This window comes from Vulpes vulpes, chromosome 6 (assembly GCF_048418805.1).
Source record: "Vulpes vulpes isolate BD-2025 chromosome 6, VulVul3, whole genome shotgun sequence".
NCBI lineage: Eukaryota > Metazoa > Chordata > Mammalia > Carnivora > Canidae > Vulpes > Vulpes vulpes.
In genome coordinates this window covers 50,797,183-50,817,864 of record NC_132785.1, presented here as the reverse complement: position 1 = coordinate 50,817,864, position 20,682 = coordinate 50,797,183, and the positions used below count along the sequence as shown (strand labels likewise).

Sequence of the window (20,682 nt, the reverse complement as noted above, 5' to 3'; positions counted from 1 at the left end):
TATTGTTTTAAGGTGATGAATTTGTGATAATTTGTAACACAGAAATATAAAACTAATGCATGCAGGTTTTGGATGGCTGCTCATAATATTTTGTAACTCCAAATAGTGCTCCTCTGAACATTACAAATTAAGCTGTACACATGTGAAATTCTGCACATGTGGATGTTTTGGGGGGATATGTAGCTAATCATAGAATTACTGAGTCTTAGAATAAAGATAACTTTAGCAGGTATTGATAATCTTGCATTCCAGTGTAATTTCTTCAATGTATCTGCTATCAGCAGTACATGAGAATGTTCTCTGCTTCACAACTCAGCAACATGTGGTCTTGTCAGGCTGTGTTTTGCTTTCAACATTTAGCTCTTCATTTAACCTAAATTGATTTTTGTGGTTGCTGTGAGATAGGGAGCAATCTTATTTTATTTCCTTTGGATAACCCATTGTCGCAGTATCATTTATTGACTAGTCTATCCATTCCCCATGGTTCTCCTGTGCTGAGTATGTCAGAATAGAATTCCATATGTGTGTGTCCTGATCAAGACAAAAAACTTTTTGATCTCCTTTTGCCATGGAAATTCTTTTGGTCAATCTCTGATGAAGCCCAGTGAATATCCACCTTTACTCAAGTATCTCAGTTAGCAGCCTCCAGCTTTCAAGGGTGACTTTGCCCCTTGTGCCTGACAGTATATGAAAAACTGAAATCTAGTAGAGACCATAGATTCCCCCTAAGATTGCCTTTTTTTGACCCAAACTGCTTATTAGCTTTTCATCCTAGGGTTTCCATTATTTCTTTGGGATCTTAACTAGGCCCTTAAAAGGATGCATTTTAACCAAATGCGTTTGTTGCATTTTAACCAAAATTTGGACGGTTTTTTAAAATCAGTTTTTTCTTATATATGATCAGACACTGAGGTTCACTAATATATTTTTGAGAATAAAAAAGTCATTACATTGACTGTCTTTGAGATGGATAGATTTCTTTTTTTCCTAGAGGTGCAGCCTGAGGCTAGGCCATCCCAACATCAGCTTTCACCATCTGCAGCCTCATATTTGTTTGCATACAGATATTATCTCCTCTTGATTCTTGTAACTTCCTGTTGATGCTCCTCTAATCTGCTACACCATTGAAATCCATTTTCCACAAAGTATCAGATGGATCCATTCACAATGAATCCTAGGTAAATTGTATGTTTTTTGTTGTTTATAATTCAGCCCACATCCTCTGTGTGATGGAACCATGAGGCACACACACATAAACAAACATACTAACTGCCCTCTTTAACTTGTAACATAGTCAAGAGTGGAAGGAAGAAGTCAACTTATCCCACAGTAGACACATAAGAAAGAACTCACATAAGCCAGAAGGTGAAATATGATATCAAAGATGTTATGGAGAATTTTAAAATTCTGAGAACCTACTGTGTGATAATCACTGAGCTTACAAATATCACCTCATTTTAATAAAAGGAAGAGTTTGCTTCAAGGATGGAGGTTTGCAAAGCTTTATGAAGAGTGGTCTTTAGGGCTGCATATGGTCTCAACAGATAAGAATTTGGGTAATGGCATTAGATGAGAGTATCCTTTATCAGGAAGACAGAATGAGTAAATCAGAGACGGGGAGAATCACAGGGCCTGGAAGGATGGATGAGAAAGGAACCACGGTGTTGGTTTGGAGCCAGACAGTAAGGTGTTTTCAGAGGTTGGAATTGTGACACGGGGGAGCTGTTGAAGATTTCACTCTCCCTCATTTTCTTACTGAGGATAAAAGAAGAGCTATTTTAAGGAGGGTTACACTGAAAAAATGTTACTTCTCTAAGTAGTTATTTTCAATGAACAACATTCATTTTTATTGACCAAAGACAAAAAATTTATAATTGAGGACTTTGTAGTGCCATCAGGGGAGGGGAGGAAGGGAGGTAATTTTTTATTTTTTCTGTGTGGGTGTTACTGGTCAAGTCTCCTACAATCTCTTAAAGTTGGTTCCATCTGAGGCTTTAGGCCAAATCCATCCTTGTCTGGATCTGGATCTGTTATAGAATCTAGCACTCTGCTTTAAAATTTAAAGTAATTTAGGGATCCCTGGGTGGCGCAGCGGTTTGGCGCCTGCCTTTGACCCAGGGCATGATCCTGGAGACCCCGGATCGAATCCCACGTCGGGCTCCCGGTGCATGGAGCCTGCTTCTCCCTCTGCCTGTGTCTCTGCCTCTCTCTCTCTCTCTCTGTGACTATCATAAATAAATAAAAATTAAAAAAAATTTAAAGTAATTTAGTGATATAGCTTAATGTAACCATCTCACCATCAAAACTGTAAAATTAACTTTATTCTCTTTCCACTGTAACATCAGAGGGGTTGGTTGGAAGATTTTTCGTTTGTTTTTTGTTTGGGTTTTATTGCTATTTTCTCTCCTAGATGAATTTCTTTTTGTGGGTGATTCATCAGTGGCATAGTGATAAATTAATATTCAGTGCACTTTCTTTTAAAAGACGATTTTTTAAAAAATAATAAATAAAGGGCAATTTTAATGCAGCATGAATCACACAGAGATGACTGTCTTTCCTGTTGTGTGTTGACATCATTGGCCCACTGAACCGCAGTTATCAGAATTATTCCTTGAATAACGCATCCTCATATTCCAACCCTGAATCCTAGATGAGCACTTCTTGGAGAGTACCTTTTTTGTACCTCATCATGTTTTGTTTTTCTAATAATCTTCTCATTTGCAGTTTTCCAACTATTCATTGCCATGTTATATTAACATTATTTTAATAATCAATTGACTGCATTCCACCAACTTCAAAAATAAACGAGAGCCATTAATGAGGAACATTTGCCTCAGGATGAACTTCTATAAGGATATTTTCTGATGAAAAGGTGATTGTATTATCAAATACTTTGTTGAGCCTTGCCTACAAAAAAATACAGTTTACAATTAGACATTTCAACAGTCCTCTCATGACTACTTACAATTCCCCATAAGTAAAAATAGACTAATAGTACATATTTTAAAGAATAAGCTGTAATGTAATAGGCAGTCAACAAGTAGTATAGTCAGGGGTGTTCTTAAATGTCATGAAAACCCAACTTCTTATCATGACACACTAAACACCTAGCAGTAATCAGATAGCCCGATGTACAAGGGTGCTTTAGAAAATGAACACTAAGTACTCAGTTTTCTGTATTGCACAGAAAGTTTAAAAATAGGCCCCTTTTATTTTGTGAATCCCTTGATTGATTTTCATAAGTATAATTGATTTTATTGCTTTTGTGTTTTCACCTCCATAGTGGTTTTATTAGTGATTAATCTGCTACATTTATATATGTTAGCATTTACCTGTGAGGGTTTTTTTTCCTTTCATAATATTCTTACTTCTAATTATAGCCTTTTCTTTCACTCAAAGAACTTCCTTTAATGTTTCTTGTGAGGCTGGGTTAGTGGTGATGAAATTGTTTAACTTTTGTTTGCCTAAACAAAGAGAAACTCTATCTCTCCTATTACTTGTTGCAAATTTCATCCTTTCAATGCTTTGAATATATCATGTCTCTTCTTGATTGCAATGTTTCTGCTGAAAAATCAGTTGATAGCCTTATGGGGTTTCTCTTACTGCTTTTAAAATTCTCTCTTTATCACTACTTTTTGCCATTTTAATTATTATGTGTCATCTTGCATTAATCTTGTTAGAAACTCTCTGTACTTCCTGGATGTAGATATCTGTTTCCTTCCCCAAATTAGGGGAAATTTCAGTAATTATTTTTTCCAAATAAGATTTCTGCCCCCTTCTCTTCTCTTCTTCCAAAATCCCAATAATGTAAATATTATTATGCATGATGATGTCACTGAGTTCCCTAAGTCTATTCTCATTTTTTTATTATTATTTTTTATTTTTGCTCTTCAGCTTGGTTACTTTCCATTACCCTGTCTTCCAGATTACTGATCTGTTCTTCTACATCCTCTAATCTGCTAGTGATTCTCTCTAGTATATTTTTTATTTCTGTTATTGAGTCTTCATCTCTGACTAGTTCATTTTTCATATTTTCTATCTTTCTTTTTTGAAGGTCTCTGTGAAATCTTCCATCTTTTCTCAAGTCCAGTGAATATCTTTATGATCATTACTTTGAATTCTTTATTAGGCATATCGCTTATCTCTATTCATTTATCTCTTTTGCTGTGATTTTGTCCTGATCTTTCATCTAAGACATATTCCTCTACCTTCTTTGACTAACTTTGTGTTTGTTTCTATGTATCTGGAATGTCAGCTACTTCTCCTGATCTTGATAGTAGCCCCAATTGCAATTTTAAATATTCTTCTTAGTCCTCTACACAAAAACACAAATAAGTATATATATGTAATACACAGATACACACATACATATCAGAGAGATACGACGAACTGCCAAACTATTGCCAGCATCTGAAATCACTTATAATTAACTATTCCATATATGAGATTAAACCCAGGACCACTTAATGTGATGCCTAGATCCACTCTTCCTCACTGCCCACCCTTTGGGTATAACACCCAGCATGTTAATGAGCCCTGAGCGAGGTGTCTACCCTTGCAGATGACTCTCTCCAGCCTTATTGGACATCTTTATAAATCAATTTTTAAAACCCTAAATTTTCAGGAAACATGATGGGATAAAGTTTACATATGCATCTGAGTGAGCCGAGTACATGTGTGTGCAGACTGAGGACTGAAGAGATGAGGGCAGCTGTATTAGACAAATGAAAGTAAATATCTTACATCTTGTTATCTTGTATTATGCAATATATAAAGGGAAAAATAATATAGGCCAGACAGGGACTAGATATAGAAAGAATCATGGTAGCTAGTTCAGGCTTAGGTCTGTCATATTGCTTCCATTTTCTTGTTGTTGTTATTTTAGTTTTCCATATGCATTTAATTCAATTCAGAACCCCAGGAAAAAAGCAGTGGGCAAAGGACAAAAATCACACTTCAAACCAATGAGATGTACTAGATACATTTCTGTAAGAAAAACTAGAAATTTGATGAAACGTATGCATATTAATATAAATGACCAAAAAAGTGTAGACAATACCACATATTCTTTCTCTGGATAAGCCACATTTTTCAGACTGAGTGAAAAGAGATAGTAAAACCAATGGGGCTTATAAAAAGACATGGCAAAATAAAGAAAGGGGACACTGTATTGGAATATAAGAAAAGATATATTTCTGCATTATTCAACTATATAAAAATTATTAAAGTAGTCTTAAAATTGCTTCCATTTCAATAAGACATGCAAAGAAATGTTTATTGTATTTTGCCGTATTCCAAAAAAAAACATGATGTATCCATTAAGGATTATAGCCAGGTCAAATAAATTTAAGCCAAATTTAAGAGAATTAATCTAAAAGGAAAATAAAAACAAAATTACAGTGAACACAGAAACGAAACCCAAACACAGATGTGCACCACGAGGACGTTCATGTTTGCTGGAGTTCATGTACAAGTGTGACTCCCGTTTTTCTAGCAATATAGACTTAGGTAGACAAAAAATGATTATGAAGTAAAAACAAACTACTTTGTAGAGAAACATTATTATTCCTGATTAAGTTAAGAAAGACATTTCCCCTGGAGTCATTATTATCAATAGTAATAATAATAGTAATAATAATAATTTTAAAATAGTCACTATTATCAATAGTGATAATAGTAATAGTGATAAAAAATTATCAATATTATCAATAGTAATAATTGTCTATGCGACTTTTTACATTTGAGGCCTTCTGACAATAAGTTTTCATAAAGAGAGAGCAAAAGGGACATCTGGGTAGCTCAGCGGTTGAGTGTCTCCCTTTGGCTCAGGGTGTGATCCCAGAATCCCGGGATCAGTCCCGCATCAGGCTCCCTACATGGAGCCTACTTCTACCTCTGCCTATGTCTCTGCTTCTCTCTCTCTGTGTCTTTCATGAATAAATAAATAAAATCTTTAAAAAAGAGAGAGCAAGACGTACACATGTACACACATAGATATCCACATATATCTAATATAATCCCCCAAACATCCTATTAAGGAAGTATTTTCCCCACATTATAGATGTTATAAAATAAATAAAAAGCAGTGAGGAGCATCATCAAAAATTGATGAGAACCAACAAGAAAATGTATCAGGCTACAATAATAAAGAGTGTTATTTAGGGTTAACATACAAATGAATAGGCAAACATGCACTAAAAAGACCTTTGGCAAAGAATGTATCCCAATGAATGCTTACAAGACTAATTATTATCAGACAAGCAATATTGGGAATACAAGAATCTCCTGGTACTATGTATCAAAATACCTTCCAGATGAATTAGAGCAAGGGTATTTGAAGTGTGAAAATGTAAAAAACAAAGAGAAAATATCATCTTTCACCTTGGATGGTCAAGAACTTTCTAGGCCTAAAAGAAGAACAAATTTAACTTTTCAAACAAGTCAAAAATAATGTCCATAAATAATTTTTAAGAACAAAGGAAAACATGACAATACAACGTTAATTTATAATGCATGTCAGGAAGAAAGTGTTGAATGGACAAGATCTGTTTGTTTTTTTTGTTTTTTTTTTTCTTTTTTGGTTAATGGTGATGTGCACTGCTGGCAGAAAGTCCTCTTACATATTGCACGTGGCAGTGAACATTTGTGTAACTCTTCTGAGAATCCGTTTTTCATTATATATAAAGACACCAAAAAACATTTTTTCTCTTTGATCTAGTGATTGCATTTCTAGAAATCTACTTCAAGAAAATAACCAAAGATGCATACGAAGATTGATCTTCAAAAAAATGCTCTTTGTAACATGATTTACCATTGTGAAAATTTTGAGACAACTTTAATGTCCAATCACCATGCAACACCTAAAGTTTTAAATATGGTGGCATGTCATACAGTTATCAAAACTATATTTTTACAAACTAACTTATGAGATAAACCATACGTGATGCTAATGATGATAAAACATTAAGCAAAAAAGCATAATAAAAACTATGTTTATAGCTGAATTCAGTTTTATTTCAAATACACATAAATGCCCAGAAAAAAAGATAATGTACCCCTTTATATATCTATTCTTACCAGAGCCATAACAGTTGAATAAGACTAATTTTAGTCATATAATAAGACTAATTTTAGTTCATGACTTGTAAAATCAGCTTTATTAAAGTCAGATCATTTCAATTAAACATTTATTTATGAACAACTATCAAATCTATTTAGAAGGTATCAGAGTACTAAACAATACTATCTGGAAAAAAGCAAGGCTTTGAAATCTGTGTTTGTGATAGAAAAGAAGAGACAATATAATTTGCAGTAAAGCCCATTATTTGTGAATTTAGTGAAGAAAAATGGGAAATCGAAGCCCAGTCAAAGAGAACCAAACAATGGCAAAGTCCTTCTAAAGTATAGGGTTTGGGTTTTGTTTTTGTTTTTTTTTTTTTTTTAATGCAAAACTAGAAGCTCTTTCTTACCATAGTTGATTTCTATTCAAAGCCAAATAGAAAAACCTTGTTCTTGAGCATTAGTATACAAACCAACAGCTAGAAAACACTGAAACTTCCTGTGTAGGCTCCGTGGTATTTTCTTTACAGAAGTTTTCTTAATAAATCTCCAGCTTATTTAACAACAGGACACACATCAGCCCTTTCAGGAGCCCTGTTTCTTTTGTATACATTCCTAAATCTTTTTTGCACCAAAAGTAAAATGTCAACTTTCATCTGCAATTTTGTAGCACATATTTGCCAATGAAACGCATCATTTATATCATGAAAATTTAATGACTGACATTAGCAAAATCACTAATTAAGAAATAGGGCATAAATACTCCCAGAAACTTGACAGTCTGTTCTATGAAGAAAATTAATTCAGAAGTTTCCTATTTGCATAAACCTCCAGGTCTCATTTTCACAGCTGTTTGTTCTGTCAGCTAGATGGTTGCATTTCAAAATTATTTTAACATAATCGGTGGGAAGTATACCTTTCAACTAAAAATATCATACTCTGCAAGAAAGATTGTTAGGGGAAAAATTTAAGTTCACTCAGTTCATCTTAATATTTTTTTCCTTAAGATAAATGCTCCTAATATAGGAACTTTAACATTTAAATAATAAATGATTAATATATTTTTATTATTAAAACAAATTAAAATTCTGTGATTTTAGATCCTCATGAAAAGGAAAACATTATGTCCTTTCCATATGGAAAAATGTTAATGAGTGGAGCTATTTTTAGCAAGGAATAGAAGATCCTATGTTTCATTCATCAATCGAGCATAATATGGAGTTTTAGACATGTACCCAGTACTATGTTAGACAAAGAAGGTAAAAGTTTTAAATATTACATTGTTTGGTTTAGTAATTTCAGTTATGAAAGGAAATCAATTATTAGAGCTTAAGATGTCTTGGACCTGCAGTGTTCAAAAGGACAGCAGGAATTTAAAAGCAACAGATCCCAGCCTAGAGAGCCACCACCAGCATTTGCTCCCTGCAGGCCTAGGTCAATCAGTAAGGCTCTGCTCTTCAGTGGGGGCTACAATATGTAACGTAATAATAATTCACAGGGTTATTGTACAAGTTACTCTGCATAATGGACAATTAACTGCTTCAGGAGCTGTAAAGCACCATGTAAATGCTAGTCATGGTTCAGTGTCTCTCCTTATGTCATTTTGATCTTATCCTGAAAGAAATCCCAGGAGACTACAAATCTGTGATTTTGTCTGCTTTGTCATTAATGGTATTATGTGTAAAAGTGAACTCAGGCATGGCCATTTGAAAGAAGAGAGATGTTTGGATACACCTACAGACACTTTTAAGACTAGAAAAAGATTCACAGGCTTTTGCAAATGAGTTTTTGCCATCCTTCCTTTTACTCTTGAAATTATATTTAAGTGTAGGCTCTACTTAAAGTAATTTGCTGCCGGAGTAGGCATAACGTTCTGATGTCTGCTTTGCTTCTAATTACATTCAAGCTCATTTTGACATTTAAGGCCAATTACCTTAGTCTCAATTCAGTAAGGCTTTTCCATAGTGGTCTAAAATTTGACCAATAACAGGCCTTTTCTCCCTCCCTCTCTTTTTATTCATTTAAATGGAATGCTTGGCAACAAGTACATTTTAGGAATTATAGAAGTGAAATAAATAATGTGGGTTCATTTTGGAAAAAAGCAAATAGCTGCTTGACCTTTTTTTGTCAATATAAAAGGCAGTCACAGAATTAATTAAAACCTTGTTTTAATTTTTATTTCTTTCTCAATGACAAGGAATAAAGCATAATCATTTTACAGAGAGATTAATGTCTTAAATATTTCACTTCTATTAAACAAAGGTAACTGGTTTCAACAAATCTCAAATTCCAAAAGAGTTCGTAAAAAGAGAGACCTTCATGGTCTAAAACCTTTACCATTTAAAAGTCAGTGGTAACAAAACTCTCCATAACAGGGCCCTGCAACAAAACCCAGTCAGTGTCCCATTGTGTTTTCAGATCTCCATGTATGTGATAACTTCAAGCACAGCTCCTATTTTATTAAGTGGTCTGTTATCAGTCCATTTGCTAACAACATGATTTTTACTGTTTATTCAATAAATACATGGATGAATTAGCAGCACCAAAAGGTGATTTATCAGCTCTATTAGTAACAAAACACTTACTGTAGCCTTTTTCTGTAATTTATAGGTAAAATATAGTCTGGGAAGATGGACTAGAAAATATACTGTGTTAAAACAAAGTTTTCAAATTGACTGCCAGTTCCAATTAATAGATCATAAAACAGAGACATTTATAGCTATTGAGGATATCCAGGGAATCATTAAGTTCAAAGATAAAATAAAATGATACCATCCAAACAGTCATACTTTCAAAATCACATATCTAAAAGGACATGTATTCTTAAAAACATAGCTTATCCAATGTAATTTTGAACTTTATAAAAATGGAATCACATTGTAACATAAAGAGTTTTAAGTCCTAGAAACTATATGCGAGTTCTGAAATCCAGACAAGGGTTATTAAAGTTGTTTTTCCATGGGAGAGATTTTTTTTAAAGATTTTATTTATTTATTCATGAGAGACAGAGAGAGAGGTAGAGACAGGCAGAGGGAGAAGCAGGCTCCTGGTAGGGAGCCCAATGCAGGATTCGATCCCAGGAACCCAAGATCATAACCTGAGCCAAAGGCAGACGCTCAACCACTGAGCCACCCAGGCATCCCATTTGGGAGAGATTTATTTTTATTAAAAATATTACTTGTATGGTGCTTTCATGATTATAAAGTACTCACACATATTTTATTTTGATTCTCAAAACAGTCTTTAGAGTGATGCTATCACACATTGGAGGAAGCTCAGTGTCAGGATGGCTAGGTGTTTCACCCAGAGATACTAAACTGGTCAGCAATTTAATCTCACACACAGGCCCAGTGACTGCAGAGCTGAACATTTGGTTCTTTGCCTTACTACTCTGCCACCAAGAGCAGGTCGAGGTCTTATACTCAGCTCTTTCAACTTCTATTTTAAACGACCCTCTTAGCTCTCCCCTCTAGGAAGGTTATCTCTTGAGAGTGAGGGCAAAGATGAGATGGATGAAGTTAGATGACAGATGACAAGAAGTTTTGGAAAGCTTGTGGCTAGAAACAGAATCACCGAAACACAGGGGAAATGCTTCCTGAATGGTATTGAGGCACCTTTGAAAGCCAGGGGGAGGGGATCCTGTTTTCCTAGGGGTAACTGTCTCTTTAGAGCAGCCAGAAGGGTGGACACAGCCATGAGGAGTCAGACATCACCTTGGAGCTGCCATTTTTCCTGCCAAAAAACAGAGCAATGGAGTATGGGGAACTGGGAAAAGTGTAACTAAATTGATGAACCACAGAATTCTGTCTTGACCATTAAGGAGGAATCTGAAGTAAAGAAATGGCTACTGTCAATGGCTTTGACATTACAGCGCTATGTCTTCACTCCAGATTTCAAATCCACAGAGTTTTTATTTACGGATAACTTAGTTTAGCCACAGTAAGTGGTTGCTCTTAGAGCTTTATTTACTGTAGATTTTAAAATACATTAGAAGTGTCCTTTTTATTGTTTTTTTCCACCCCCACCCCCACAATTCTCCATAAGACCTTGATCTTGTCAGTCATGATTTTGCCAGCCAACATTAGGTAAGTCCAACATTTACTATTTATTGATTTCATTTTAAACATTACAGATTTTAGGAGCACCTGGGTGGCTCAGTCAGTTGAGTGTCTGACTCTTGTTTTGGCTCAGGTCATAGTCTCATGGTTGTGGGATGAGCCCCATGTCAGGCTGTGTGCTGAGCAGAGACTGCTTCAGATTCTCTCTCCTTCTCTCTGCCCCTCCCATCCCATTCATACACCCTTTCTAAAATAAATAAATAATCTTTAAAAAATATATTACAGCTTTGAGTTGTTGAGCAAGTTTTAAATAAAATATAAAACAAAATATTAGAGGATCATGATGTTAGTGAGTTTTTCAGAGGATAAAACTCCCCAACATATGACTACCGTTTGAGTGGGGGGGAAAGGAACAAGGACATTGAGTAGGTGACTAATTAAGGCAATTAAAATGAAAGGAGGTGTCACTTTTATGCTCCGTGAATACCATCAAGTCAAGTCTTCTATTTTAGGGCTGACTGGTAGTAAGACACAGCAGGGAACACTCCCCATGAAAAGGTTGAGCCACTATATAAGCTGTCAAGTGTATTTCATTTCAAAAGCAAACCTATTATAGAGAAAGAGTTCTTGAAACCAGATAAAGATAGATAAAATAAATGGGTGGTATTCTTCTCCAAGTTTTAAAATCTTTGATGTGTATCTTTTTCAAAATAAAATAAGTATCTGTTTTTACATATATTTGAACACAAAAGGTGAAAGGCATATCAAGTCAAAGGGAATTTTTATGTCCACACAGAAACCTGCATGAGAATGTTCAGAGCAGCATTACTCACAATAGTCGAAAAGTGGAAACAGCACAAGCACCCATCAACTGATGAATAGATAAAATGTGGTATATCCTTACAGTGAAATATCAGTTGGTAGTAAAGTGCTGATAACACACTACAACGTGGATGAACCCTGACCACAGATTGTATGACTCCATTTATAGGAGATGTGCAGAATGAGCAGATCCATAGAGACAGAAAGAATATTGGTTGCTGAAGGCTGCGGGAGGGAGGAATGGGGAGTGACTGCCAATGGGTACATAGTTTTGAGGGAAAAGGGAAATAATGTTCTTAAATTAGATTGAGTAATGTTGTACAACTCCACAAATAAACTTAAAGCACTTAATAGTAGACTTTATTGTTTTAAAGATTTATTTATTTATTTATTTTAGTGGGGAAGGGGCAGAGAGAGAGGAAGAGAGAGAATCTCCAAGAGACTCCCCACTGAGTGAGGAACTCAACACAGGGCTCGATCTCAGGACTCTGAGATCATGACCTGAGCTGAAATCAAGAGTCAGTTGCCTAACTGATTGAGCCACCCAGCAGCCCAACACTTAATTGTACCGTTTAAATGATGAATTTTATGATATGTAGAATATATCTCAGTAAAGATATTACTTTGAAAAGTTCAAAGGAGAATATTTACCCCTTTCCTAGTTCTTCAGTCCTCCTCATTCCAGTCTCCAAAGTACTAAGAAGTTTATTTTATAGGCTTTCAATCATTTTAAGGCACACAAGAAAACATCTAGATTTGTATATTACATATGAGATCATACTGTGTATTCTGCTCACTATATGTTGACCAAAACTTGAGGTACTTACCCATCCTACTTTTTAAAATTATTTAATTATTTTTTTAACCTAGACTGATACCCACACATACTCAAAACCCAAAATATACATTGGGGCATCAAGTTACCAAAGGACATCCATGATATCTTTTTAAAGGGTTATGAATTGCTTTGCAAGGCCTAGACAAAGACATAGCCTATTTATTTCAGTAAAGGGAAATACTCTTGCTTTGCTTTCACCTAACTCTAATAAAAATAAATAAATAAAACAGCTAATTATCAGCCAGAAAAAATTACACCAGTAATAACCACACAAAGGCAAGGCCACAATTTCATACCATTATCTTTTAATAGCAGCTACTTGAAAGGAGGGAGGCAAGGAGGAGAGAAAGAAAAATATCATAGAGAGAAGATGCACTCTCTAGGCTCATGCCTCAAGCCTGTTTTCCAGATGTTGAAAAGAAAATAAAATTGGAAAAGCAAATCCTAAACATGTACTCATCTCCCTCAATTTAAGGAGACCGGGCCATGGGAGCATGACAGGCCTGGAAAAAAGACAATGAGAAATCCCCAAGTGTAGAAGTGACTTGTTCCAGCTGTTTTACCAGAGGCAAAATAAAATGCTAGATCTCACCATTTTATTTTTCCCAGCTAGGAAGAAAGCTTGAGAGTGAAAGCAAAATAATCCTAACTTCCAAAAATGAATTGTCTCTCACAATAAACAGAAAGTTAGCACAACACAAGTATGAAGAGGAAAGAAGAAAACAGAAGCCAAGAGGGGATAGGTGGCCCTGGGGGCAGGGTGGTAAGGAGAGCCCCTCTTGTCCTCTCCCTCCACACGGAGAACCAAAACCAGCAGAATGAGCCTGTCTACCCTACCTTGGAGATGGCTGGAAGCACCGGTGAATCAGAGGATGCCAACACCTAGGGACTGATAGGTCTGGCAGCAATAAACATTTCTGGGACCTATCTGAATTGAAGAAATGCCTGAAATTTGCTATTCCAAGCATAACTTCCCATAGCCCCAGCTAATACTTCTGTCTCTGCAAAGTATTAAGGGGGGATGAGATTCTGCGATCACTTTCTGACACTACAATAGAGAGAACAAAAGATCTAGATAAGAAAGCTAAAAATGAAGATTCTGACAACTGTGGAGCAGATCTAGAAAGCAATTAGTCCAGATTAAAACAATTGATAAGACTCCCAAAGAAAAATGTCTGAGAGTAAGAATCAAATGGTTTTGGGGTAATCAAAAGCTTTAGGAAGAACAGCTATAGGGGTGGCCCGGGTGGCTCAGCAGTTTGGCGCCACTTTCGGTCCAGGGCCTGATCCTGGAGACCTGGGATCAAGTCCCGCGTCGGGCTCCCTGCATGGAGCCTGCTTCTCCCTCTGCCTGTGTCTCTGCCTCTCTCTCTCTCTCTCTCTGTCTCTCAGGAATAAATAAATAAAATCTTTAAAAAAAAATGAGGAACAGCTATAGGAGTGTAACAGTGGAATTTATTCCAAACAGTAGATAAAAACCAGAAGAATCTGGAAGCTATAAGAAGTAGAAGAGAAAAATAGTATCTATTTCTTTTCTGAATGAAATGTGTGAAAAACAATCAGAAAATCTCAACCAAAACTAAACTAAACTGAAAATCGTGTAAGAAAACAAAGATTCAAATAAACATGAAACTGAGCATGACTTCTGAGCAATTAGCAGAAAGTGAGAAAGAGAGCCCCTCGACCTGGAACATTTTCCCTCTGCCATAGTGGTCATACATTGGAGCACTGGAGGAGGAAGTATGATCTGGGAACAAAACTGGATTCAACAGTGAACAATATTTTCATAGTCTACAGATTGACTATCAATCTGTTGATTAACAATGTATTGACAAGCATGAAAGACCAATTAGGAGTGAAAAACATGCTTAGGCATACAGCTGTTGCTTATCATTCATTAAGAAACCAATCATCAAGTTTCTTTACTGTGCAACATTTTAATGATATGGTATCACCTTGATTAAATTTGAAAAGTAATATTAATCATCTTAACCAGAAATATGTGGAAACTATATAAGAAAAGATATTTGTTCAGAATCATGAATAAAAACTTAATAAATGGAAAGGTAAACATTCCTGTGAGATTGGAGAATAAGAAATATCAATTTTTCTTAGATTAATGTGATCTCAACAAATAAAACAAGATGTTTTGAGGAATTAATATTTAAAATTAATAAAGAGTTCTAATAAAGAGATGTTTTGAGGAATTAATATTTAAAATTAATAAAGAGTTCAAAATATTATGAAAAGCAGCTAGGAATCCTACCAGTTATTAAAATGAATGTACAATTGTTAGGCAATCTGGACATGAGATAGATTAATGGAAAAGAATAGACATTTAGAAATGGAGCTGAAATTTTTTTTTATTCATTTATTCATGAGACTAGGAGAGAGAGAGAGAGAAAGAGACAGAGACAGAGACAGAGACACAGGTAGAGGGAGAAGCAGGCTCCATGCATGGAGCCCAACATGGGACTCGATCCCGGGACTCCAGGATCACGCCCCGGGCCAAAGATAGGCACCAAACCGCAGAGCCACCCAGGCATCCCTGGAGCTAAAATTATATGAGTATTCAGTATTTAATAAAGGGGGTATTCCAAATTAGTGAAAAGTTAGATTTTTTTCAATTATTTTGTGCTGAGTCAGCTGATCACCTATTTGAAAAAATAAATTCCTTATCTCACTTCTTATACTAAAATAAATTCCAGATTTAGATGGATTTAAATAGTGACTTTTGGTTCAGCATGTTAAACATAATAAGAGAAATAAACTAAAACTACTTCATAAAAGTATGAGTACATTTAAGTCTAATCTTCCAGTGAGAGAAGTTTTTTAATATTAGATAAAAGAAAAAAGCATATTAGACCACAAAGAAATTAAAATTCATGTTTGAAAAAAATACCAGAAATGGATAGAGGAATATACCTTAGATATATATGGCAGATAAAAGATTAGGTTTCTTAATTTATTAAAGAGCTGGTGGAAACCAATAGAGAGAGGTCAACAGGATAGGAAATTGGCATTATGTAAGAATAGGTAGCTCAGAGAAAAGAGATGACTTCCTCCAGGCCTTTTTTCCTTGCCCTCTTCATCATATACTTCTCTTCATTTTTATCATGATCATTACTTGCCATAATTTTCCCCAAACAGTTCTTGCCTCACCCAAAAGGGATACATTGTTACTTCTAACTTGCTCCTTGATGGCTTTACCAATAGTACTCTTATACACCATATTTTCCATTTTGCCTTTTCCTAGAATTGGTCATTTTCATCCTTTCCTATCACTCTTGATTATAAATTTCTTAGTAGGGATCCCTGGGTGGCGCAGTGGTTTGGCGCCTGCCTTTGGCCCAGGGCGCGATCCTGGAGACCCGGGATCGAATCCCACATCAGGCTCCCGGTGCATGGAGCCTGCTTCTCCCTCCGCCTGTGTCTCTGCCTCTCTCTCTCTCTCTGTGACTATCATAAATAAATAAAAAATTAAAAAAAAAATTTATAAATTTCTTAGTAGAGGAAACCATGTCTTCCTCATCTCAACTCCTGACACATCAAGCCTCCAGAAACCACTAATAATCCATGTTTAAATAAATAAGCTAAGCAGACTCCAAGGGACACACATTCTCTGGACAATATAAATATAAGTATACTTGAGTTACAGCTCAATCTTTGGGATTTAAATTTCTGGATAAAATCTCAACAAAACTGTCATAGCAGCCTTCAGGCAAGGCACAGATTAATTTTCGGCCTATAATAGAAGTATTTCATGGCATTACCTTTCATTGGTTTATCCACATAAGCAGGTAGAAACATTCACATTGTTAACAAAGCATTGCTCTCAAATATAATTCATGGCATCTTACAACATGCACTTTCAGGTGGCTAAGCTGTGCAGAAATGAGATTTTTTTTCTTCTGAGACTCTGAAAAGAGTAGAAAATAACCCCAGTGTTCTTGCCCACATTGTCAGATTGCTTATCTGCCAGCAACAGGTTACAATCCCATAGTTCCACGTTCCCAAGCATTTACTGAATGTGTAATAGCTGAGTATTCATGAAAGCTAATGCAGTGGATGAAAAAAAAATTAACTTGGTTAGTGCCCAAGGCAGTTGAAAGGTACACCTGCATATTTTCGGTCTCTAGATACTAAGAATAAATGTTGGATTTAATCACAAGATTGCCTGTCACTTTGGGGCAAAGAATCCATGTTAGGTAAAATTCCCTTTATACTGGTGGGTGTTTTGATCTTCCCCTATTTCTGTTGAGCCTTTAGGATTTACACACACTTTCACACTGGTGACATCTTCATTGAAGAAAATACAGCAGTTTGATATTTTTATATGAATTGCCTTTGGAACTTGTCTTTGGATGTAATACATATTAGAAAAAAACACAGAAAAAAATAATTGCCATCAATGATAAGTGCTGGCATACTTATGAAGTTAAATGATGTGTTGCAAAATCTTCTGAAGCATTTTTAGGATGAGTTAGAGCTAATGTTCTCTTAGGCATCCTGGCAACGAAAGCATTATATTGTCCTTGGCAATGCTGAGTTCAAGCATCAATAACAGCCTACTTCGTACTTTCATGAACAAAACACATTGTAGGGTAATGGGATTATATAAAAATTAACTCAAAGAGATGTTAAGTGTTTCAGACAAAGACAAAAGATAAGTGGAAAACCTAGCGCAAGAATCATTTAACAATTAATTGCTCCTTTGTTCAAATGGGCCCACTATGTGCTAGGCATTTAATGTTGTACTTCTAAAACAGTTCATTTAAATGTCCCTAGCAAAGCTAACTGCTAAGAGAGTTTACTGTGTGGGGTGCAGCCTGGAAAGCAGTGGTTTCAAGACCTTACTGCAGATAGAATGCAATACTTGGAAAAGGACTTACTTCAGAGTCATAATGACTCAGTGCTACCTGTTAGCGTACACATTAGTAGAGTGACTTTGGCCTGATCACCTTATCATCTCTAAGCCTCATTTTCCTTATCTTCAAAAATAAAAGAGTCAGAATAGATTGTCTGTAGTGTGCATTTGTCTCTAAAATTCTATCAGTGTAACAGGGCTCTTATCTTGGGTTCTATCCATTTTGTATTATCCTCGACCTTATTTCTTGGAATCTGAGAGTCCAATTTACATCTTCATTGTACTAAAGCCTATAAAGACATTTTCAGAGAGTCACTAGATTCCAGTTGTCACTTTCTTCAGACATCATCATCATAATAATTCTCATTAAGGAACGTATATTGACCACTAATGTATACACGAATCAAAGCTATACATCCCCATATTTAATAAGAAAAATGTGTAAGAATGGAACTAACCAAAGATCTTGGCAGAGAAAGTATGAGTCTTTTAGCTTGGCTGGATTATATGTATCCATGCTCTGTATGTATTTATTTACTTACTTACTTACTTACTTACTTACTTACTTACTTACGTCTTGGCCCCTTTCATGGTCTTGACTCTGTGCCTTGAAAATAAAACAGAAAAAATTATGAAAAACATGTTTAGAAATCTTTCTTTCTTGGAGTGCCTGGGTGGCTCTGTTCCTTAAGGCCCTCACTCTTGATTTCAGCTCAGGTCATGATCTCAGGGTCATGAGATCAAGCCCCAAGTCCTGCTTGCTCTGGGCACAGAGGCTGCTTAAGATTCTCTCTCTGCCTCTCCCTCTGCCCCCCTCTCTCTCTATTAAAAAAAGAAAAGAAAAGAAAAAGAAATATTTCTTTCTTAAAGAGTCTAGTGTTTTTAATATAACTGAAATAATTTGATAGATGGGTACTATAAAAGTAAAATTAAGGCTATTATTCTCATATGCCTTTAGACAGTCAAATGGAATTCACTATAAAAATAAGTTGCACTTAGCAGCAAAATAAAAATACAGTTATCTGTTGGAAATGTTAAATTGTTAGCTTGCTTAGAGGAAAGAAAAAAAAAGAAAGTCAAATAAAAAAAGGTCCTCATGTTTTTTTTAATTTACTTAGTAGTATTTACCCACCCACAAGGCTAATGTTAATTCGGGGTGATTATTTTAGTTTTCCACACTGAAAAGTTAGATATCAGACTTTTAGGATCTTTAGTTCTCAACTCTTTCCCATCTGTTGAATTAAGGCTGTTCTTCCCCAAGAGTCAGATAAAGATCAATAATATTGAGATCAGAGTCCTCCAACATTACATACTACTTTTAAACTGGATGCACATGCACGCCTGAGCTGGTGTTTCACACTTCCCTTGTCTTCCTCCCCAGGCATTTATGTCCATGTTCCAGATCCTCACCCAGGAAGGATGGGTAGACGTGATGGACCAAACCTTGAATGCTGTGGGACACATGTGGGCACCTGTGGTGGCCATCTATTTCATTTTGTACCATCTCTTTGCCACTCTGGTGAGTTTAGCCCTTATTTTCAATTCTGTCTTAAAACCATAATGGGGTGAGCATCAGCCGGTTTCTGTGGCCTAGTTTCCATTTCAGAGCAAGAGCGGGAGAACCCATATAGAGTCTGGCCAGATGAGGTCCCTGCCAATCTCAACTCCTATGAATCAAGCTCCTTGAGGAACTAGATTTCAGATTTAAGGAAGGTGGCTCTGTCAGATGTCTGCATAAGGGAAAACAAGTCAAGACAAAATGGAAACACATTTGTATACCTGTTTAACTATCTCTAAGCATTTCCCACTCTAGATAATCTAAGGATCCAGCCGGACTACATTATTATTATTGCTGCTGTTATTATTATTGATCATGTAGAGACACATTCTTTAGTGTCACCACTTCCTTTTCCAAACTGAGACTAAACTGAAGACAAAGTGATCCCAGGGCACAGTTAGAAGTCAGCTCAGTGTTTTGGGGCTTGTGGCTGAAAGAAGCACGTGGGAAAAAATTAAAACTCAGAACTACAATTATCAGAAAAAGCATCATGAAAATGAAATATCAAAACCCTGGAAAAATTGACTTCTGTCACACATGTGGATATTTTCTTTTCAATGCATTTGTATTAAACAGAAAGAAAAACAGTGTGAAATGTGCTCTTGACATATGAAGGGATGTAATCCTCAAGTCTTTCCAATGGCAAAAGCGTATCTCCTTTACAATAAATGTGTGTGTGGTGTGTTTAAGAAGCAGACTTAAGGGCTATTATATTAAAAGTTCCAACATAAGAATCCAAAATGTTATCCTGTATCAGAGAGACATGAAATTGAAAAAAAAAAAAACAAAAACCTGCTGTTCTTTATTGAAAAGCAAAAGGTTTAATAATTTTATTCCTAGTATTTGAAACAACCAAGGTAGTAATGTTCCCACTTTACAGATAATGAAACTGAGGCTCAGAGGAGTTAAGAAATCTGCCCAATGCCATGTGGAGTATAAATGCTAGAGCCAGAATGTTCCACATCTTCCTGGTCTTATAGCCTGTGGGCCATTCAGCTAAGTTGCTGTTTCCTTAGATTGTGAAGTCTAGTACTATTGCTGAAAACGTCTTCATGGAGTCAAACCTCTGGCCAAGAGTCAATGAAATAAAACAGATTACAAATGAGCATTAAGGGCTCTTCCAATTCTAAATATGAACTAAATAAGTGCTTCAGAAATTAGATGTGTTTGAGGTTGTGTTTGCTATAGGCAGAGCCTTTCTTTCAAAACTGAGATTCATCCGTCAAGAAGTATATGGGGATGCATTGTAATGTGGTGCAAAGTTTTAGAGTTAAGCAGTAGAATCACCTGGAAATAGTAGTTTTGGCACTTTTTTTTTTACATGGAATGACTTTTAAAATATGCACAAAAGGAAAGAACATTCAACAGAGGGAATGGAGGCCCAGCTTCCAGAGCCAGATCTGCCTGCACTGTGTGACACGTGGCCCCCGAGGGCTTTGCCTCCTCCCTTCCAGAACCTTTAAGTCTATGTCATTCATTC

The 20,682-nt window shown here is 35.8% G+C and overlaps 1 protein-coding gene across 7 annotated transcripts in view; it reads left to right on the top strand.

Annotated features, from left to right (window-relative positions):
* Nucleotides 1–20,682, top strand: part of NALCN (sodium leak channel, non-selective) — a 312,076-nt gene that overhangs the window by 165,148 nt on the left and 126,246 nt on the right. For all 7 annotated transcript variants that reach the window (XM_072760965.1, XM_072760968.1, XM_072760967.1 and 4 more), the window contains exon 14: nt 19,026–19,163. In XM_072760965.1, coding sequence (XP_072617066.1) covers nt 19,026–19,163 — 138 coding nt within the window. The remainder of the gene's footprint in view (nt 1–19,025; nt 19,164–20,682) is intronic.